The sequence below is a fragment of the Arachis hypogaea genome, chromosome 12 (genome assembly GCF_003086295.3).
Source record: "Arachis hypogaea cultivar Tifrunner chromosome 12, arahy.Tifrunner.gnm2.J5K5, whole genome shotgun sequence".
Classification (NCBI taxonomy): Eukaryota; Viridiplantae; Streptophyta; class Magnoliopsida; order Fabales; family Fabaceae; genus Arachis; species Arachis hypogaea.
The window spans coordinates 112,179,053-112,201,487 of NC_092047.1; the positions used below are offsets into that span (position 1 = coordinate 112,179,053).

General features: G+C 34.4%; 2 protein-coding genes and 2 non-coding genes across 5 annotated transcripts; all 4 read right to left on the reverse strand.

Moving 5' to 3' along the window:
• Positions 1–6,946: 6,946 nt before the first annotated feature.
• Positions 6,947–9,726, reverse strand: LOC112728324 (pentatricopeptide repeat-containing protein At4g32430, mitochondrial-like). The gene has a single exon (XM_025778406.3). The coding sequence runs from the start codon at positions 9,595–9,597 to the stop codon at positions 7,270–7,272; it is 2,328 nt and encodes a 775-aa protein (XP_025634191.1). The 5' UTR covers positions 9,598–9,726; the 3' UTR covers positions 6,947–7,269.
• Positions 9,727–9,754: 28 nt separating this feature from the next.
• On the reverse strand, positions 9,755–9,828 carry TRNAV-AAC (transfer RNA valine (anticodon AAC)). Its single transcript has one exon. It is a non-coding gene; the product is annotated as a tRNA-Val (tRNA).
• Positions 9,829–11,264: 1,436 nt separating this feature from the next.
• LOC112728325 (NADH dehydrogenase [ubiquinone] 1 alpha subcomplex subunit 8-B) lies at positions 11,265–15,557 on the reverse strand. Of its 2 annotated transcripts, XM_072209751.1 has the most exons (5): positions 15,115–15,557; positions 14,924–15,001; positions 13,246–13,346; positions 12,934–13,130; positions 11,265–11,632 (listed from the first exon to the last, which is right to left on the reverse strand). In XM_072209751.1, the coding sequence occupies exons 4-5, from the start codon at positions 13,119–13,121 to the stop codon at positions 11,500–11,502; spliced, it is 321 nt and encodes a 106-aa protein (XP_072065852.1). In that variant the 5' UTR covers positions 13,122–13,130; positions 13,246–13,346; positions 14,924–15,001; positions 15,115–15,557; the 3' UTR covers positions 11,265–11,499. The 2 variants fall into 2 exon arrangements, with proteins under 2 accessions (XP_072065852.1, XP_025634192.1); XM_025778407.3 differs by lacking the exons at positions 14,924–15,001; positions 15,115–15,557 and having other exon boundaries at positions 13,246–13,407.
• Positions 15,558–22,177: 6,620 nt separating this feature from the next.
• LOC112731277 (small nucleolar RNA R71) lies at positions 22,178–22,284 on the reverse strand. Its single transcript, XR_003167063.1, has one exon. It is a non-coding gene; the product is annotated as a small nucleolar RNA R71 (small nucleolar RNA).
• Between the last annotated feature and the right edge of the window lie 151 nt (positions 22,285–22,435).

Sequence of the window (22,435 nt, forward strand, 5' to 3'; positions counted from 1 at the left end):
GGATGCCCTGGATGAGGTGGAGGTGGCCATTGTGGGATTTTTCCGAGAAGTGTGGGGGAGAGCCCCATATCTTGATACGAAAAAGTTCCTCCAGGGGTCTCCGACCTTTGTGCAGGCCCAGATAGGTAGCTTTACATTTTTTGTTCGTTTTATTGCTGTTTTCCAACCTGATTAACATCCGAGTTGTTTGTTCCGACTTGTATGTTGATTCTTCTATTTCCTAATGGTTTTTTGCAGAAATGACGAAGAATAATTCTAGAGAGTCCTATCAGAGAGTTCAGGAGGCCAAATCGAGGTCTCGCGCGAGGGTTGTTGCTGCCAGGGCTGCTGGCCCTCCTCCTCCTCCTCCTCCTCCCCCTCCTTCTTCTCCTCACAACTTGGGGACCCCCTCCCAACCTATTGTTATATCCTCTTCAGCCTCTTCTCTTCCATCCCCTCCACCCCAATCTTCCCCTGAGCCAGAGAAGAAGAAGTGCAAGACTTTAGAGTCTGGCTCTTCTTTTGAGGGTGAGGCCAAGTCTAATGCGCCTCAGTTTGTTCGGAATCATATCTATCCTCATACTCGTATAAGTATGGATGATGCTTCCATCCAAAACCACCTTAATGTTCTGGTTCAGGGGAGTGTCAGGGCGGCGGGGGTGTGTACAAAGCTTCTGGATATTTTTGAGAAGACTCCCCTCAGCTCTTTGGGTTCATCCCTGAAGGTTGAGGAGCTAGAGGGTAGAATTTTCTTATATCAAGAAGAGGAAAAGCGGTTGAAGGTGGAGGTCGCCAAGTTGAAGGAGGAGAGGGATCGTCTCCGGGAGAGGGATAAGAAGTTGCTGGGCTAGTGCGCCATGGCGGAGGGCCTGAAGGAGAAGGCAGAGCAGAGTTATATAAGTTTGTTTGGGGATCACGTGGACCTGAAGAAGGAGTTAGCGAGATGTCGGGAGGCCTATTTGGATCTGGAGGACTCCATTGCTGAGGGAGCCGAGGAGGCATGGAGGAACTTCAAGGAACAGGTCGGGGTTATTACTCCAGACTTGGATATTTCTCCTCTGGATCCTGATAAGATCGTGGTTGATGGGGCCATTGTTTCTCCTCCCCGACCTGTTTCCGAATCCGAGCTGAAGACTCGGAGGCAGATGATAGTGGAATCCCCTCCCCGATCAGAAGATGCCCCGAGTTCTTCAAAGGCTCCTGAGAAGAGTCCCGATCAACTTGCTCCATCTTCCATTGGTTCTGAACATCAAGTTTATAAGTTGAGTTTCACTATTCAAGTTTACTTTTCATGAATTTAGGTGAACTCTTGAGTTTGATTAGTTTGCTTATAGGTATATGTCTATGTTATTTTGAACTTTTAGTTTCTTTCCCCTTTCCCCTTTTATTCATTACCTTAATTTGGATGGTGGTTTATTAGAGTACCTCATGTTAGATTGTCTTGGAATGAATTCATTGTTTCATTTGGACTTAATTAATGATAAAGTTTTGTTTTGTGCTTTTTATTTCAAGAATTTAGAAATAGTTTCAGGTTATGTTTGGTTTATAATTTGAAAATTATGGTTTATTCCAACCAAAATCACTACTTTCTATTCTAAGCCAAATCATGTTTTAAGACTAAAAAACATGTTAAAATGTAATATATCAACATGGTTTTGCCAAATTTGTTGAAATGAATTAAAATTCAGTTTGCACCTTCAAGTCACTATTTTAGGTGTGAAGACATTCTAAATTTGCTAATTTTTATGCCAAGAATGTGAGATTTTATGAAGACATTCTAAATTTGCTAATTTTGTTCATTTCTGTGTCAGGAGAATACAATCACTACCAATGTTTTGACTATGGAAGTATGATGGATCCTGAACCGAATAGGTGTAGAAGAACCGATGGAAAGAAACGGAGGTGCAGCAAGAACACAGTACCTTATCATAAGTATTGTGAACGACACGTGCACAGAGGCCGGAACCGTTCAAGAAAGCCTGTGGAAACATCCAAAGTTGTTAACTCAAATTCGATAACAAAGCCTTGTAGCAAGCTACATACTGCCATAGCCTCAAACACAAAATCTGCTGTTTCAATTCCAACACCTAAGGTAACAAACTTTGGCAACAGGACATCGGTTGCTTCGAATAACAGAAGTAGCCGAGATTTATGCAAGAAGGATAACCAGATCAAGAACTGTGTCGGCTACAGTATCAGTGTTATGAGTAGTGGTAAAGGAAGTGTTACCAATGATAGTAATTGCATCTCTACCGGCATAGGCTTCTCCCCAAGGAGTGTTCTCCAAGGTACTATTCGTGACTTCGCAACAACTTCTGTTACATATTTTCACTTAATATATTGTGTTGTTAGCTGCCATTAAACAACAAAGTGCACTTTGCTGGGACTTACCTAATCCAACAGCAGAGTAGTTGCGAACGCCGAACGCCGAGCATATGTCACATATTTTTGCTTTGTTATTTGAGAATATTTTAGGATTAATTTCAATAGCACTCATTCTGATTTAGGACAACATCCAAATTATACATGTAAGAAATTTAGAACAAGACTAATCATGAGGTTGAGGTTTGTTCATTAGAAAAGCTGATTTAACTTTGTTGTTTCTCTTTTACTGTGATTAAAGTTTCTGGTTGCAATAGTTCACACCACAACTACACAAACGGCACAGAGCTTGAACCAGGCAGGTGCCGGAGAACAGACGGCAAGAAGTGGCGGTGCAAGAGTGCTGTTCTCCCTGGTCAGAAGTATTGCACCACTCACGTGCACAGAGGAGCTAAAAGGCGTTGTTCCACAGATCATGAGCCAGTCACTACTCCTACTCCTACTCCTCGCTATGCCAATACCAATTCTCGGCCGATTTACTCGGCCGCGAACAGGACAACGATAACCGAAGCTCGGAAAACAGTTTGCACAGTTCCCAACACAAAACTTTCTATGTCAATCCCAGCAAGTGCACCATTGAGACACAACAATGGGAAGAGTCCTAATAGGAGCAGTGACACAGACACCACCATCACTGACACCATCAATGAGTGTAGCTATGCTTCTTTCTAAGAAGCAGTATTTTCAATTTCATGTATCTAAAACCTGTTTAATGCTTTTTGTATGAACAAGTTGGACTACTTATTACTGTTTAGGCATTTGAATATCAGTTTTGTGTATAGTGTGAACAATGAGATCTTGATGTAGGGGATATCTGATGAATCAAATGTCTTACTTAAGCTTAAGCTTGTTCATTTGAATGTGAATTAAACATTTTCATAATCATCTTTTCTTGTTTGGAATGTTTCTACCTTTAGTAGATAAAAAAATAAAGAGAAGAAAACTTTGAAATAAAATTTTGTGATATGAACAATAATTTGTTTTAAATTACTTTTCTACTTTAGTCTATGACAATAATAAAGAGGTCTCGTGGCCCACAAATTCAGCCCAACAGAATACATCAATTCAATTATAATTTTAGTCTTTATTATCTTATCTTTTTTTATCTTATCTTTAGTTGTTTTTATTTTATCTTTATTTACTTTTATCTTTCTTAAGCCAATGTTCTATATATATTTAGTTTTACCTTCATAATTTACAATTCAAATCAATTCAATTCAATTAATCAACAATCAATAAAAATTTTATTTTTTTTTCTATTCTTTCACAATTTTATCAATTTGTCAACTTTGAACTGCTATAGTTGTAATGCATCTCTTCAACATGACTGATTTTTCTGAAATCCTTGTTCCACTAAAAAGCATTCACTTTTTTTTTTTTTACCAAAGATAGGAGACTCGAACCCGCAACCTCTTAATTGAGTATGGGGAGACTATGCCATTTGAGCTATAATTCATTGGCAAAAAGCATTCACTTAGCTACTGTAACAAAAATTCTTTCTAATAAAATTAAACAAGATTAGTCGATGAATTGGATACAAATAATTAAGGATTACTAGAATTCCTAACTCGCATTTTCTTATTTGATCTTTATCATTGTAAACTTAGGAGTATATATGTGAAGTCATAAATTTGTCTAAGAAGCTTTGAATTATTATGACTACAATTCATATCATAAGTAAAAATTTAAATTAGAAGGATTGTTATATATATATATATATATATATAAAGTTATATCAATAACATAGTAGTTTGGATTAACTTTTTTTAAAAATATTTTTATCAAAAAAGTAATTTTGTCTTTAGATAAAAAATTTAAGAAGTAATTTTAATTTTAATTTTTTTAATACACATTTCATTAAACTATTTTTAAAATTTAGTTTTCTCATAAAACAACATATTGCTTACTTAAAATAACAAGAGCATTGCTTTTTTAGTTAAAAATATTTTTAAAAAAAATCCTAATAAAACCTATAATTTTATATAAAAATAGTTTTTTAATTCTTTCTTCAAAAAAGTCAATCCAAATGATGATGAGAACAAATACTCTTCTCATTTTAAATTAACTATTTAAAAATAAAAATATATACATATTAAGAAAATAATAAATACGAACGCCTTTAAAACTATATTGTTAGAAAAGTTGCTTTTCAATTAGTACCCATTTATAATTTATAATTTATGATTTATAATAAAAATTATTTTGTCATTAAATTTAGGACATTATTTAAAAACAATTCATGTAAATTTAATTTTTAACAAGATGCAATTAATTTCTTCGAAAGATAAGATATTAAATCACAAGAAGATTATCTTAAATAAAATAAAAATCATAAAAAAAAACCGTCAAACTGCAAAATCTTCCATTTTAATTAAGGAACCAAGATTTCTTAATTACCTTGTGTTCCAAGCAACTTTACAAAACATAAACCTTTCACTCGATAGGGGTTTTCTATTTTCATCTAATCAAGAATTTTCTGTTAGTGTTGCATTCTACTGAGTACGATGTTGTGTGTTCCAAAGTCTTCAACTTTTGTTCCTCCCAAGAAATCTTCAGATGTTGCCAACAAAAGGGTATCCAAAAAAAGAGTTTTTTCCTCTTCAGAATTATCCAGCCACGTTGATGGATTCAGCAACAACAACAACGGTAACAGAGTTGTTCTTGATTCTTGTGCCAACAAGAGAGCTAAGGTGGAAAAGAGTGAAGAAAATCCTAGGATGAAGAAGGGTACTGCTACTGATGCAGTGAAGGAACGTGAAGAGAAGAAGAAACCAAGTTCTTCGGGTATGGATGGATTCAAGAATATGCAGTGTTCAGTAATGCTGAAAAGGCTATTGGTTCATCCAGATGGAGTGTATTTCAAGAAAGGAAAGGCTTTGATGGATTTGGAGAGGGTTCAGCGAAAGTTATGGAACAATTTGTACAACAAAACTGATCAATTTGCTACTGATATCAGAATGGTGTTTCGCAATGTCATGTCCCAGTACCCCTCAGGGCATGAAGTTCATCTAACCGCAGCGAAGTTAAGCGATCTTTTCGAGACAAAGTGGAAGAATTTGGAGGGAAGATGGGTAGCTGAGAAGGAAAACAAGTTAGAGAAAGAAGAGCCAAAGCCAAATTCAAAGCCTTTGAAATCGAATGCAGGGGAGAAAAGGAAACAAATTTCTGGTTCAGATTTTTCAATTGCTATTGCCAAAGCTAAATTGATATTGGAGAAGAAGAGAACCAATGAAGCTGCACAACAGAACAGAGTTTTCTTGCAAAGGAAGAAACAGAGGGAGATGCTGCAGAAGATGGAGAGAACAATTTCCTTTGATGATGCTTTCAAGTCCTTTCAGGATTTGGAAAACTTGTGTGGCCATTCACTGACACATTATTGCACAAAGGAAAATCCATTGTTGAAGAACCTCACAGGTTTGGTTCTTAGGGAAGAAGATTTTGAAGACGACAACTTTCTTAGTGAGGATTTGGAAGAAGGAGAAATTTTCTGACATTGTTCAATTTTAATTTTTGATTGTAGTTAATTTGGAATTGACTTGAAACAATTGTAAGTATTATTATGATAGCATCAATGACATTGTTTATATTCATCAATGTTATTCTCATCTGTGCTACCTCCTTTACTGCGTGAACTATCAATTGGAGGCCATTAAGCACATGCAACAGAGTTGCCTCAAATATTTACACATCTCACGTTGTTCCTCCCACATATGGTTTCCACTTTCCAGTGAGTGCTATTCCCCCCATCTTCAAATCAGCTACAGCGAGAAACTGGTGAGCTTTGAAGCATTCATGAATACAGCGTGTGTGTGAAGAGCCTCCCAAAGGAAGGTTGGAGTCTCTCACAGTTGATGTTGGAATGCAAGGGACTTGCCCACCTCACCTCCCTCCAAACTTTAACTATTCTGTTTTATAATAATATATATTTGAACGTATTTAGTAAGAAAATGTGACAAATTTAAACTTACTTGAAAGAGTTTTCGCTAATTGGTATGAGAGATTAAGAAATAAAGAGTAATAGAGTCTTATGTAGCATGCATAAGTAGTAGTAAGAGTGTTAACATGTATAAGTTGTAAAATTTATTGTATTTAATTAGTATTTTTATGTTTTAATTGAATAATAATAGATAAAAAAAATTTCTTTTGTTTTTTTTAAAATCTTTCACTAGAAGATGATTGGTTGATTTCCAAATTTTGCCAAGTAAACAAAATTACTAACATGACATCGTTAGAAAAAAAAATATGGCTTAAACACAATATAGAAAAATTTAGGTATCAAACTTTTATATATAAGAATAGGTAGATAGATAGATAGATAGATAGATAGATAGATAGATGCTATATCAAAGTCTGTTTTGTATAGTTGTTGCAATGTTTTTGTTGATTCTTGATGTTCAAAAAATAAGACTATGCATCTATAAGAAACCAAAACACATGCATCTAGCAAAGATATCAAACTATAAGCTATGCTCTAACTTAAAACATTCTTATCACTAAAGATGATTGTTTTGTGCTGCTTGGAAATTTCTTTGCTGAAAAAATTAGAAGACTAGCAAAAGACACGGATTCATACAAATACATGATTAATGAATATTTGAGACACTACACATTTCATTCCAAAGAGCATTTTCAGAAACAAGCATTGCACTCCATGAATGATTCTATGCACTTGCATATCTCAGAAACATGTTTAGTGATGTGCACTGACTACACCATCAAAGTGATTCTATGAATCAGAAGTCAAGTACTCATAGTCGCTAGTCAGTATGTATAGAATTTCCTGTCTAATCCCCTATTTATGTTAAGGTAAAAGGGAAAATACAAGATTCGATTTCTTTAGAGTGAACATGATTAGGTTAAATATCAATTGCAAAATACATCACAAATTCCAGTTTATTTCGGAATTTGTTATTCCTGATGCCAGTCTCCTTCCCTTGCTTTGCTCCCTTTCAAAACTTTCATTTGCAATCCAATAAACTCTGCCATGTTACAAATATCCTCAGACTCCGGGTGCGACTTATCCCCGGAAGAGAAACCATGCAAATACAAGGAATTAATACCACCAACGTCCACCCAACTAAACCCAACTTCCTTCTTCACTCCCCTCTCTCTCATAAGTTTCCTCACTTCAGCTACTTTCTCCCATTTCCCTTTCTCAGCGTATAAGTTTGCCATTAATACATATGAACCTGAACTCGCAGGATCCATTTCAACCAACCTATCAATAACCCTCTCAGCCATCTCTATATTCCCATGTATTCTACAAGAACCAAGCAAGCTTTGCAACACTGACAATCTAGGTCCTCCTGGAATCTGGTGCATCAACTCTTCTGCCTCATTTAGCAGTCCTGCGCGGCCTAACATGTCCACCATGATAGAATAATGTTCTGGAGTTGGTTCAATTGAATGTTCTTTCACCATGGAGTCAAAGACTCTATGGCCTACATCAACCATGCCTTTTCTACAACATGCAGCTAAAATGGAAAGGAAAGTGATGGAGTCAGGAGTGGTTCCTTCACTCTCCATCTCCTTAAACAAACTCATCACTGACTCATAGTCCCCATGTCGAGCATAGGCTGATACTATTGCAGTCCAAGCAAACTCACTTTTTCTAGGTGTCTCGTCAAATACTCTTTGAGACTCGGCTATGCTCCCACGCTTGCCATACATGTCAAGCAGAGAACCTGAAACAATCGGATCAGTGTCTAACCCACGTTTGATCAATTCCGAATGGCATCGTTGCCCATGTTTCAAAGATATATCCTCAGCAGCAGCAATAGCATTTAAGACACTGCCAAAAGTGTATTGGTTTGGTTTTACCTCATTCACTGCAGCCAAAAATGTAAGGAAAGCATCTTTGAATAAGCTATTCTGAGCATACCCTGAAATTAATGAATTCCATGCTATTATCTCTCTATGGTTAACCTCCTCAAAAATTTTCTTCGATTCTTGAACAGATTCAAACTTGGCATACATGGTAATAAGGCTATTGGAGACATTTGGTTCCGACAAGAAGCTGCTTTTGATGCATAATCCATGAATCATTTCACCTTCCACCACCAGATTATTGAGTGTAATAGAATGCAATAGTCCTATAAATGTAATATCATTTGGATATACACCATCTTTTCTCATCTCATTGAAAAGAGACACTGCATCTTCTTCTTCAATTGAAATCATTGTCGTCCAAGAGACTACATTGCGATTATTCATCAGCTGAAAAACTAGTTTTGCATCTCTGCCGACCTCACACTTCAAATAAGTCGAGATCAACACATTGCAAACCGAAACATGTGTTCCATACCCCACTTTAAGTGTCAAACCATGTATCTGCCTCCCTAGCTCTAAGTTTTTCATATAACCACAAGCTGAAACTGCACCTGTAAACGAGACATGGTCAAGGGACATCCCTTGCCTAACCATGCTAACAAACAGTGAAACTGCTTCCAGCCCATAACATTCCCCCTCTTGAGCATAACCCGAAAGCATTGCACTCCATGAAACCAAATCCTTCCGGGGCATCTCATCAAACACCCTCCTAGCCTCAGCTAAACTCCCTGACCTTGAATACATGGTTATCAGAGCATTCCCTACGAAAACTTCACAATTAAATCCAAATTTTGCAACAAGAGAATGCAATTGGCTCCCAAAACAAAACCCATGATCACCCCAACAAAAGGCAAGAGCAGTGGTGTATGTCACAGGATCAAACACGATCCCATTTGAATGCATAGAACAAGCAAAACTCAAAGCATCTATGTTCTCCTCAAACCCTGAAAGCACAGTGTTCCAAGAAACAATGTCAGGGCAACTCAAATTCTCAAACACACGCAAGGCCTTCCGAAAATTCCCTGACTTGCAGTACATCTTCATCAGCGAATTTGACACGGTGACCAATGAAATGAACCCGCTGGACACTGCAAAACCATGGAGTTGGCACCCAAGTTTCAGCTCTCCTTGACAAGCCTTGAGAGCCAAGGCAACACCGACCTCATCAACACAGTCGAGCGAACACAGCTGGAACTGGGTCTTGAATACAAACAGGGCACGAAAGGGAAGGTTGTTGTGCAAAAGGGTAAGCATGGAACGCTTAATCGATGCAACTTTTGGGTGAGGAATATGATCGAACACCTGGTGTTCATGTTTGAGTGAGCGTAAAAACTTCGACCCATGTTTGAATAATGATTGTAATGGCAACCGTTGCAGGATCTTGAAGGAAACCTGGGAGTGTAACATGAGAGTACTAATTGGTATGCATAAACTAAAACCAAGTTCATTATATGTCTTCCAAGCTGAAACTCGAGGCAAAACAACTGACAATCTATAATGACTAAGAACTGAGATTAAAAGTAACAAAGAGTTATTGTGGAAAGAAGAAAATAGTAAAACAAAATGGCGTCGCCCGGACTTGAACCGGAGACCTTCAGTGTGTTAGACTGACGTGATAACCAACTACACCACGACACCTTTGTTGTAAATGTCTCTAATTTGTATTAAATTATTAATACAGGATTAATCAATTGCAATTGACTAGATTTGATTATTTTATTTAGATCGAACTATTTCATTACAACATAAATCTCATATTATATTTTTCAGTCATGCTTTATGCAGTGAAAATCAACTACTATATAAAATATACGTTGAAATACAAAATATACATTAAAAATATATAAAATAATACATGTATATACACATAAATATATGATGATTATTTTTTGTATATATCTTTTTATGATGATCAAATTTTTAGATCTTAATTAAAGAGAAAGCAATTAAAGTATATAAAAAATGAACATTCAGATTGCCATTGAACAATGGTGAATTATATGGTAAAGATGTAAGTTTACAGATTTTTCTTTTAATAGAATGAAAGAGAGATTAATAAAAATAGGATCCACATTTTGAATAATAATAAAATAATAAAAAATAACTATAAAAAGAATTATATTCTCTCTCTATATCACTCCAATCTGTACAGTAGAGTGCCCCTTGAACAATTATATTAAATTTAGGGTAAAATATATTTTTTGTCCTTAAAATTTGACAAAAGTTCTAAAAATACTCCTAAGTTTTATTTTGTTTCAATTTTGTCCTAAAAGTTTTCAATTTGCATCAAATATACTCCTAACGGCTAATTTTTCAAAAAATTTAAGACCAATTCAACAACAATTTCATAAGAACAACGCTCAACACAAGCAAATCAAGCATAATTTTCATGCATTATTGTTAGATTGGTCTTAATTTTTTTTGAAAATTTAGCCGTCGAGTGTATATTTGATGCAAATCGAAAACTTTGGGACAAAATTGAAATAAAATAAAACTTATGAATATTTTTAAAATTTTTACCAAACTTTAAGGACAAAAAATATACTTTAACCTTAAATTTATTTACGCAAATTGTAGAGTACACAAGTACTTCTTTTGTGATTTTAATTGGTATTAATCTAAATTGTTTACTATCATGTAGGGATCAACAACTAAAATAATGTCCCACTAAGTCTAACTTCGGATTTCTATTAAGAAAAAGATAATAGTAATAACTCATTATTACTCTAGTCAGAAGCATTTCCAATCCAACATTATTACTCATTCATGCTTGATTCGGTGTTTGTGTATGGAAAGAGGCGGATTTTAATTCTGTCGCTTCATGGAGAATAACCTGTTTAACTCGGGAGTTCAATGTATGTCTCCGGTTTCCACCCGAGTCTGCTTGCTAATTAATGCTTATGAGAAATCATTTGAAAATACGGTTAAAAAGATGATAATATTCAACATGTTTAATACCAAACAGTCCAAACTTATAAAACAATAATTTTGTATAAGCTGCTTCTCAATTCATAATGAAATAACGAGATTGTATCCATAAAACACTAGAAAACGCTGCATTCACACGTAACATGGAGTTATAAGCATATGTTCCCACATCAAAAAATTCTCATTAGTTATTGTGATTGAAGATGATTGTTTTGTTCTGCTTGGAAATGTTTCTCTAGGAAAACATAGATGACCAACTTAGCCAAAGGTAAAAGATTCATACAAACACATGATCAATGAACATTTGTGACACAGGCCCATTTTGCTCACTCCAAATTGCCTGTGGAGTTATTTTTTCCAACAATGACAAAGTGCATAGTTTCATTCCAATGTACATTTTTTTTCGAAAGCTTGCTGCTCTTTGCGACACATGTCAAATTCGTTTGTGCGGTAGTACATGCAGCCAACATAGTCATCCATCTCCTTTGTGCACTTTTGGTGTAGATCCCTGAGACTGCAGAAAATTCATTGAATTAGTGCCACTTAGAAATCATTACAAAAAATATGCATTGCTGGTGAAGAGAGGGATTGGATTATGCAACCGTAATTAGATCATAAAGGTCTCCTCTTTTCACCGAAAGCACTCCTTTCAAAGGCCAAGGAATCATCCAATGAAAACTTCAGTAAGGTATTTACTATTATTTATCACAGTTCACATGTAAAATAAATTCAAAAGAAACAGGAGTATCGTAAGCTGTGACATCTGGAAATAAACATAGAGTAATTCCAAGTGCCAGCAGGAGGTAGAGACTCATAATAGGAGTAAAACATATGGTACTTCCAAACATGGCTCACAATTTCAATTATAACATGTGACTAAAAGGACTAATTGTGAATAAATTTGCATGAAATACATATTTGGAGGTGAAACAAGGGTAAAAACTAGCAGTAGACAAAGATGATGATGAACCCTCATGACAAATAGTATGAAAACAAGCACCTCAGTTAGAATTGAAATCTATATCTCTGTTGCCAACATATTGAAACTAAGATTTCAAACATCCTAGGCTCTGGTCCATATCTAAATTACAATTTTATACTCAAAGCGAATAATTAAAATTTTTCATATGAATTCCGAAAATCCAACAATCTGATAGAATCGGTCGATCGGAAACATGCCAAAACCAGTCTATTTAAGATAAGGTCATAAGCACTCCACAAAAAATGTCGACATTTTGAGAAAGTTCAGCAAGATATGTATCACTTTTTGGATTGAATAAGTTAATATAATCCATCCAACAGTCAACAAGAATGTCAGCATCTTTCTTAGCCAATAAGTTATGAGTGTAGAATTTTCAATAAAGATTGCATTCGATGAATGTCTTACAAGTTACTAGCTAATGTCCGACACGACAGATCCATTAAGCTAATCGCCCCATCCATGACTTGTAATCAACCCGTAAGAAGCAGATAAAAAACCATGCCAATACAAATTGGTGTGTATCTTTAATATTATAATTCCACCCTCTCAAACACCAGAAACACATTCTACACAACTAACTGCAGTCTCGAGACAAACATAAACAGCACAATAACTACAGTTTCCAACACCAGAAACTCTCTCATTGCTACTCTAGCCACCTAATGTTTCTCTTTTTTTTTTCAGCTAAATAATACGCATTGAATACATGGTTCCATTTATCATTTCAAAACCATAAGATCATAAACATAAAATCCAACAAAAAGAAAATAGAAAAAAGCATAAATTTTTTCCGCAAAAAAAGAAAAAAAAAAAAAAAAAAAAGAAAAACTCACAGGCCAAGGACGCAGCGAGTGACGTCACGCCCTTTATCGAGACACTTTTCAGGGTTCTGATCCTTCTTCTTGCATTTGAGAAACTCCACGTTCTCTGCTTGGCATCTTACCCCAATGTGCTTCGATGCCGCCATCAAAACCGATGATGTCGGGATCGGGTTTCCAGATGCATCTACCGCACTCGCCATATCCGAATTCTGTTTGGTTCCCGAGAAAATGAAAGAAAACTACTAAGAAACGGAAAAATCGGAGGAAAGAATGGAACTTTTAATTGGAAACATGAAATCAAATTGACATTAGAGGAGCCTCTACCTTGAATTTGAGTAATTTGAAGTCGTATTTGTGAATTGAGGAAGGAGAGAACAGAATGAAGATTAGGGCAGTGCTCTTGCTGTAAGTGGGGAGCGGATCCTCTACAATGAAGAAAACTGGATGGTGTCAGTTGTTGAATCTTGTCCGTCCAAATTCTTTTAAAAAAATCAACTGTCAAGATTAAAAGAGATTTATTTTTAATTCTCTCTCCTTTAGCTTTTTTACTTCTGGTCTCTTCATGGAGTGTCTCCATGAAATCCAATGCTATTAATAATTATTCATATTATAATGTTTTTTTTAATTTAATTTGTTATCATTAATCTTTGAATAAACTTTATCATAAACAATTTCATTAGTTTGGAAAAATACTTCACGTAATTTAATTTCAACTTATTTACTCTCTCTGAGTATATTTTTATTACCTAAAATAATATCCTGTAAGTTCAATTGTAAAAAAAAAAAATTGTTTCAGAAGACAGATAAAAAATTTGTTTTAGAAATTCAAACTTAAAATTATTTCATGAACATTTCAACAAATATCTATCTCTGATAGAAACTTGTTTCCATTATTTACAAAAAAATTGTTTTTGGTTGAATTATTTTGTAATTAAAAAATAATAGCAATTATTTTATTGTTGACAGTAGAAAAGAAAAAAAAGGAGAAAAGTTAAAGAAGAAGTTGAATATAAAAAATAGATTTTTTTGTTGAAAGACATAATTATTAAAAAAATAATGAGTTGCATAAAAAAAACCAAATCAATATAAGAAATTCAAAAAGCGCCTTAGAATAAAGATGTAAATCTCTCTCTTTTTTTTTTTAGAAATTTTTTTTTAAAAGAATTTGAATGGACAAGATTCAACAATTAAGACTATCCATTTTTTTTTTTTTCATCGGAGAAGATCTGGTTTCTTGTAAGGGGAGTGAGAGTAGAGTCACTCTAAATCAGGTAAAAATACTAAAATGCGATTAAATGTTATGAACCAAAAAGTATATTTTACATTATTATGAATGAAATAAACCATAAAATTTATGAATTCAATTTTGATGTATTATTAGTATAAAATAGTTTTACACGTGTATCTAATTACATTACGTTATATAATAAAAAATAATTATTATTTTTATTGACAGCGTGAATAGTAGATTGCATTACTGTCGATGCATCAAAATTAAATTCAAAATTTATTTCTTATTATTATTAGAGTAAAGTATACTTTTTGCAATTTCTTTCAAAAATACCCTTAACGTTTAGTTGCATCTAATTTTGTCCCTAATGTTTTCGATTTTCATCAAAATTATCCCTAGGCATTAACTCTATATAGAATGTCAGGGATAAAATTGAAAACTTCTAAGGATAGTTTTAACACATAAAAAAACATTAGAGACAAAATTGAATGAATCGAAAATATTAGGGACAAAATAGAATAAAACATTAACTCTCGAACCACCATCCTCCCTCTTTTCTTTTCTTCCATTCTCCATTTTCACCCTCTTTCTCATGGCCTTTCTTCTTTCACCGTGAACCCACCACCGAGCCATTTTCCTCCACTGTCTCCCTCCCATTGCCGCGCGGTCCAAACACACTCTCCACACCCCAATCTCTCTCACACTCAGTCTCTAACAAATTGCTCGGAGCTCACTGCTCATTCCAAATACCACAACACCATCAAAGCTCACCTTAGCAACTTGACCCACCTCCGTTTATCGCCAATGCACGCTCGTCGTGCCTCTCGCCGGATCTTCTGCATCGTTATCCTTTGAAGAAGAACATTAAACCAAACAAAATCCAAAATTTGAAAACTCTGAACAACTAAATCAAACCATCAATACCAATCAACAAAAATTAAGATAAGTAGCGGGCGAAGTACCACTGTGTTGAATGGTGAGAGCGGTGAGGAGGAGGGTTGAGAGAGGGAGACGGCAGCGTGATTACTGGCGGAAAGGGAGACAGCGACGCATCGAGTCCAGGGACGGACACAACGGCGTGACGAGTTCAAAGACGCAGATGGCGGTGTGAGGAATGAGCAACTATGAAGGAGAGTTGGACGGAGGTGCTGCGACGGGTTAGAGGGAGGGGCTGTGACGTATTGAGGAGGAAGACAGCGGCATTGTTGGGAGAGAGGGAGTTATGGGTTGAGAGAGGGAGTTACGAGTTGAGAGACAAAAAGATGAAGAGTTGAAAATGAAAGAGGTAGAGGCGTTATCCTGGAAGAGGAAGAAGAAGAGGTATGTGGTAAGGTTTGGGTGTCACGTCATTTTTTGTATGACAGAACTAGATGGAAGGGTCAATCTAAGTCACGTCTTAAAGTTTAGGGTATAAATTGGTTCAATTGAAAATAATTATATAACTAGTTTAGATTCTCGTACGATGTTCATGTGATGCCAAAAAAAATTCTATTAAATTTATATTTTCATTAGAATTTTTTAAGATATATTACTACATCTAAAGATTATACCACTTTAACTATAACCCTAAAAGCTACATGACTAATTGATAAAAGTATGTGCAAAATCAAGTGCACCGGTCTTTGCAGGGTTTGGTGTTGAGATTTTCTTAGATCAGAAAATCAATGCTATTGGATTTTTCAAATATAATGCTCCTCATTTCAATGCTCCTCTTTTATATATTGAGCATAGGTATTATGAAAAATCATTTCCATCTAGATCATATAAAAAAGCTTTATAATCAACATATATGTTTCTACTCCTTTTCTTTCCAACGCTTTATGCAAATGACCGAGAAAATCGCGTTGAGTATTTGAACTTCTAAAATTGATGAAGACATCATATTTGATGTGATGAGCATGGGAGGTATCAAAACCAATCAAAGAATGAGTGATTTGATGTGACTTGCCTATGTAATTACCAGAACAAACTGTTGAAATAACATGGACTTGATGTTCATTATAATCTAAAAAATTCACATGCATAACTAAATAATATATGTAATAAGTGTATAACTAGTTTAGATTCCCTTGCATTATTTTTATTATCGCAAGAATAGTTGAGTAATATATAATAATTGTATAACTAGTTTAGATTCTCGTACGAATAACGAAGAAATTTTTTGCAGACTAGATGCTATGATATAAATAGATCTGATGATCTAGATGAACAGTCTCTAGATGACTAGGCATGAGATTGACAAGCATGTATCGAGATGGTTAATCCAATTGGTATTGATGATAATGTATAACTAGTTTAGATTCTTGTGCGATCCTCATGTCATGCACAAAAAATTTCTATTTAGTTTATATTTAGACCACTTCAACTATAACCCTGAAAGCTACATCACTTTCCAATAAAGATATTAATAAATTTCAAGAACTAGAGTAGTCCAAAATCAGGTGCACCAATTTTTACATGGTTTGGTGCTGAGGATTCCTTAGAACAGAGAATCAATAATGATAGATTTCTCAAAGAAAATGCTCCTCATTTCAATGATCTTCTTCTATATATTGAGCATATATAGATTTGGATCACATAAAGAAGCTTTGAGAAATGCAAGTTCCATGGAGTATTTGAATTCAGCGCAAGCAATAGTAAACTATGCTGTTATTCTACACATCAAAAAAACTTTGAATGCCATAATTCTCCAATACTTGATTATGGAGGCTCTTATGGTGGAATGCTTGCAGCATGGTTACATTGAAAATATCCTCATGTTGCCCATGCTGTTTTGGCTTTATCAGCTCCCATTCTTTATTTTGATGGTATTGTCCCACAACATGTTAAGAGAAACAAGTGAGAGCTGCTATCATGATATACAAAAATCTTGGTATAAAATTGAGGAAATACCTAAAAAGCCTCATGATGACCTCTCAATTTTTAGCAAGAGATTTGAGATTTGAAAAAAAATGAGAAAAGTTGAAGTTTCAAATGACTATTTTCATCATGTGTATTACACTGCTGCTCAGTACAGTACACATTAGTTTGGAGGATATGTGATGTCATTGATGGAGCAGCTAATAAAACAGATATCATTGGTAAAATATTCGAAGTTGTTGTAGCTTTTAATCACTATAAAAATTTTTCATGCTATGATATAAATAGATCTGACGATCCAGATGAACAGTCTCTAGATGAATATGCATGAGATTCACAGGCATGTAGCCAGATGGTTAATCCAATTGATGTTGATGACAATGCTTAACTAGTTTAGATTCGCATATGATATACGTGCGATCCTCATGTCATGCACAAAGAATTTCTATTCAGTTTATATTTTTATTAGAAGTTCTTGAATTTATATAGTATTAATTCATTTAATCAGTATATTTTATATTATTCAATTCAATATATATTTTATTTTTATGGCGTACAAATCAAAATTTGTAGCATGCGAGTATCACAATTTGTCCATATCTTTTATCTTGACGAGCTCATCCAAATATCATTTTGTAGATGCATAATCTTCTAATAATATGAGCAGTGAAATGTGTGATTGCTCAATTACCGTAAAAAATGCTAATGACTATTCATTGCCTTCTCTAATTATGTAATCAACATATGTTTCAACTCTTTTTCTTTCCACTTCTTTATGCAAATGACTGAGAAAACTGTATTGGGTGTTTGAACTTTTTAAACTAATAAAGACATCATATTTGATCTGGGAAGCATGGGATGTAACAAAAGAAACCGAAAGATGAGTGATTTGATGTGAATTGCCTTCATAATGATCAGAACCAACTATTAAACAACTTGGGCTTGTTGTTCATCATAATCTAGAACATTCACCTGCATAACTAAGTAATATATGTAATTACTGTATAACTCATTTAGATTCCCATGAATTATTTTTATTACCTCTAGAATAGTTGAGTAATACTATATGTAAACTGCATAACTAGTTTAGATTCTCGTTCGAAATTCGTGCGAAACCAAGAAAAATTTTTATTTAGAATTTCTAAGAAATATTACTACACCCAAAGAATAGACCACTTCAACTATAACCCTGATAGCTACATCACTTTCCAATAAAGATACGTGATAAATTTCAAGAACTGGAGTCATGTAGAATCAAGTGCACCAATCTTTGTATGGCTTGGTGCTAAGAATTCCTTAGAACAGGAAATCAATATTGCTGGATTTTTCAAAGATCATGCTCCTCATTTCAATGATCTTCTATATGTTGAGCATAAGTATTATGAAAAATCATTTCCATTTGGATCATATATAGAAGCTTTGAGAAATGCAAGTACCATGGAGTATTTGAACTTAGCGTAGGCATTAGCAGACTATGCTATTGTTCGTCTACACATCAAGAAAACTTTGAATGTTTATAATTCTCCTAAACTTGATTGTAGAGACTCTTATGGTGGAGTGATTGTAGCAAGATTTTGTCAAAAGTATCCTCATATTGCTCAAGGTGCTTTAGCTTCATCAGCTCTAATTCTTTGTTTTGATGGTGTAGTCCCACAACATGGATATTACTATGTTGTAACCTGAGATTTTAGAGAAACGAGTGAGAGCTATTACCATACTATCCAAAAATATTGGTAAGAGAAAAGAAGAGAACATTTGATGTTCTGAAGGACTATCAGTACAACATCATTAGTTGAGAGGATATGTGGTGTCATTGATGTAGTAGCTAATAAAACAGATATTATTGGTCAGATATTTGAAGTTAATGTAGCTTATAGCCACTTTAAAAAATCTTTATGTTATGATATAAATAGATCTAATGATCCAGATGAACAGCCTCTATATTACTAGGCATGTGACTAACAGGCATGCAGCGAGATGGTTAATTCAATTGGTGTTGATGAGAATGTATAACTAGTGTAGATTCTCGTGCAATCCTCGTGTCTTGCATAAAAATTTTCTACTTAGTTTATATTGAAATTCTTGAATTTATATAGTAGTAATTCATTTAATCAGTATATGTTATATTATTCAATTCAATATATATTAAATTTTTATGGTGTACATTTGATAAATCAAAATTGTAGCATGTGAGTATCACAGTTTGTCTATATTTTTTCACATGTTCAATTGTCTTGAAGAACTCATCCAAACATCATTTTGAAGATGTATAATTTTCTGATAATATGAGCAGTGAAATTTGTGATTGTTCAATTGCCGTAAAAAATGCTGATAACTATTCATTGCCTTCTCTAAGTTTGTAAATTGTAATCAACATATGTCTTAACTCCTTTTCTTTCCAATGCTTTATGCAAATGACTAAGAAAACTGCATTGTGTGCTTGAACATCTAAAATGATTAAAGACATCATATTTGATCTAGGGAGCATGGGAGGTATCAAAAGAAATCAAAGGATGAGTGATTTGATGTGAATCACCTTGGTAATTATCAAAACTAACTATTGAACAACTTGGGCTTGCAATTCGTCATACTCTAGAACATTCACTTGGATAACTAAGTAATATATATAATAGGTGTATAACTCGTTTGGATTCCCATGAATTATGTTTAGTACCTGATGCGTGAGCATCTTATCTATCTTTTCCTAGTGAATTTGCATCTAAATTGTTGAATTTAATTAAGAATTAATTATATTTTAGCCACTATGGATGCTATTTTGAGTTTTGTACAATACTGTTTATTTTAGGTAGCATTTGGTGGAATTTGATGGAGTTTCTGCAGAGAAAGAGAAGAAGCCAAGGAGATGACTAGCGAATACCGACGCGGACACATGGCTCACGCGACCGCGCGGAATGAAGGAAATCACAATGACGCGATCGCGTGCCTGACGCGAACGCGTGGACTGAAATCTGCACAAATGACGCGAACGCGTGGATGACGCGGACGCGTCACATGCGCCACGTGCAGAAAATGTAGAAAAACGCTGGGGGCGATTTCTGGGCCATTTTGACCCAGTTCTTAGCCCAGAAATCACAGATTAGAAGCTGCAGAATGGACAAATCAAGTGGTCCCCACCCATCAGTTGAAGACTTGTTAATTAATTCGAATTTAAATTCAAATCTTAAATTAGGAAAAGATATTATTTTAAGTTTAATTTTAAATATTAGATTTTAAATTTATTAGGATTAGTTATAAAAAGGTATCTGATACCATCAGATTGAACGCGGTACATTTTTACCTGAATCCTTATTTTCTCTTTTTCATGAGCAACTAAACCTCCACTGTTAAGGTTAGGAGCTCTGTCTATTGTATGGATTGATAATATTATTTTTCTATTTTAATTCATGTTTTGATTTATAATTCAATAATTGTTTTCGTTCTTTATTTTATGAATTTGGGTGGAACGGAAGTATGACCCATGTTCTATTTGAGTTCTTGTAAAACTTGGAAAAGCTCTTTACTTGAACAATAGCTTGAAAACATATTATCCTGAATTTCTAATTGTTTGTATTTAACGGGATACGTGACATATAATCCCTTTATTTTTGAATAATTAGGATTCTTGTGGCATATAAACTAGGATTTGATCATCACCCTCTAATTGGAATTAATTGACCAAGGCAGTTGATGAATTTTAGAGGAGACTAGGAAGGTCTAAGGAATTCGGGTCTAGTCATAAATAGTTTGCCATGAATTAAATCTTGCATAATTAAAATAGTTAATAAGAAAAGTTAATCTAGAAAATAGATAACTCTGAAGCCTTAACTGTCTTCTCCATATATTATTCCCAACTTAATTACTTGCTCTTCTTCAATATTTTTTATATTGTTTAATCTCTTTTATACTGCATCTCAACAACAATTTTTGTTTGTCTAACTAAGCCTATCAAACATTATTGTTGCTTAGTCCATCAATCCTCGTGGGATCGACCCTTACTCACGTAAGGTATTACTTGGTACGACCCGGTGCACTTGCCGGTTAGTAAGTGTGGTTGTAAAAAAACTCGCACCAAGTTTTTGGCGCCGTTGCCGGGGATTGACTGTGATTGACAACTACTCGTTGTTTGATTGCTTAGATTAGATATTTTTTTTCTTTAATTATATTCCTTTAGTATTATTATTTTTATTTTTATTTTTATTTTTTATTTTATTTTTCATTTTTTTTCTTTCTTTACCTTAATATTTCCCATTCCCCGTATCCCCTGTTTTCTTTTTTTTTTCTTACTTCCTTTTAATTTCGTTTTTTTTTTTATTTACTTCCGTGTTATTTTGTTTTTCTTTTATTATATTTTTTATTTTCTATAATTTTTTAGTTTTACTTTATTTTTGTCTAAAAAAAATATTTAAATAAATAAAAAGTAGCACTAATATTTTTTTTAATTTTTGAAATTAAGTTTGGTGTCTTCTATTTATTTTTATTTTTATTTTATTTTTTTCTGTTTATTTTTATTTTTTAAAATTTTCGAATTTTTATTTATTTGGCATTTTTATTTTGTTTACACAAATTACCTCACAGGGACGTCTCTGCACTCTGACGTAGAGAGTCCCATTTTTTCTTGTTTTCTGCTTGTGTATGCGCAGGAACAGAGACAAAGAACATCTCTTAGACTTTGATCCTGAACCTGAAAGAACTTTCAGGCGACGTTTACAACAAGCAAGACTTTGCAAGGCTGCAGAATCCACTATGGCAAATAATGCTAATGCCAATGTGGTAAATCTGAATGGGGATGATCAACAGAGGAGAGTGCTTGGCTCTTATTCTGCCCCTACTGCGGATCTTTATGGAAAAAGTATTGTGGTGCCTCCTATAACTGCAAACAACTTTGAGTTGAAGCCACAATTGGTCACCCTGGTGCAACAAAATTGCCAGTATCATGGTCTTCCTCATGAAGATCCAAATCAGTTCATATATGATTTTCTGCAGATATGTGATACTGTGAAGACAAATGGAGTGAACCCAGAGGTGTACAAACTCATGCTTTTTCCATTTGCTTTGAGGGATAAAGCAAAGCTATGGCTAGATTCCCAACCAAAGGAGAGTCTGAATACTTGGGAAAAGGTTGTTATAGAGTTTCTCACTAAATTTTTCCCACCAAAGAAGCTGACTAAGCTTAGGTTGGAGGTTCATACTTTCAGACAGAAGGAGGGTGAAACTCTTTATGAAGCTTGGGAGAGATACAAGCTGCTGACTAGGCAATGCCCTCCAGACATGTTCTCCAAGTGGACTCAACTAGATATATTTTATGAAGGCTTGGGTGAGATGTCCAAGATGAGCTTAGATACCTCTGCAGGCGGTTCATTGCACAAGAAGAAGACACCAGAGGAGACTATTGAGCTGATTGAATTGGTTGCAAGCAACCAATAT

Excerpts from the sequence above, each read along its gene's own strand:
- LOC112728324 (XM_025778406.3), bottom strand. The coding sequence starts at position 9,597 with ATGTTACACTCCCAGGTTTCCTTCAAGATCCTGCAACGGTTGCCATTA.
- LOC112728325 (XM_072209751.1), bottom strand. The coding sequence starts at position 13,121 with ATGGCGAGTGCGGTAGATGCATCTGGAAACCCGATCCCGACATCATCG. Across the intron at positions 11,633-12,933 it reads ACTCGCTGCGTCCTTGGCCT|TCTCAGGGATCTACACCAAA; the intron begins GTGAGTTTTTCT and ends AATTTTCTGCAG.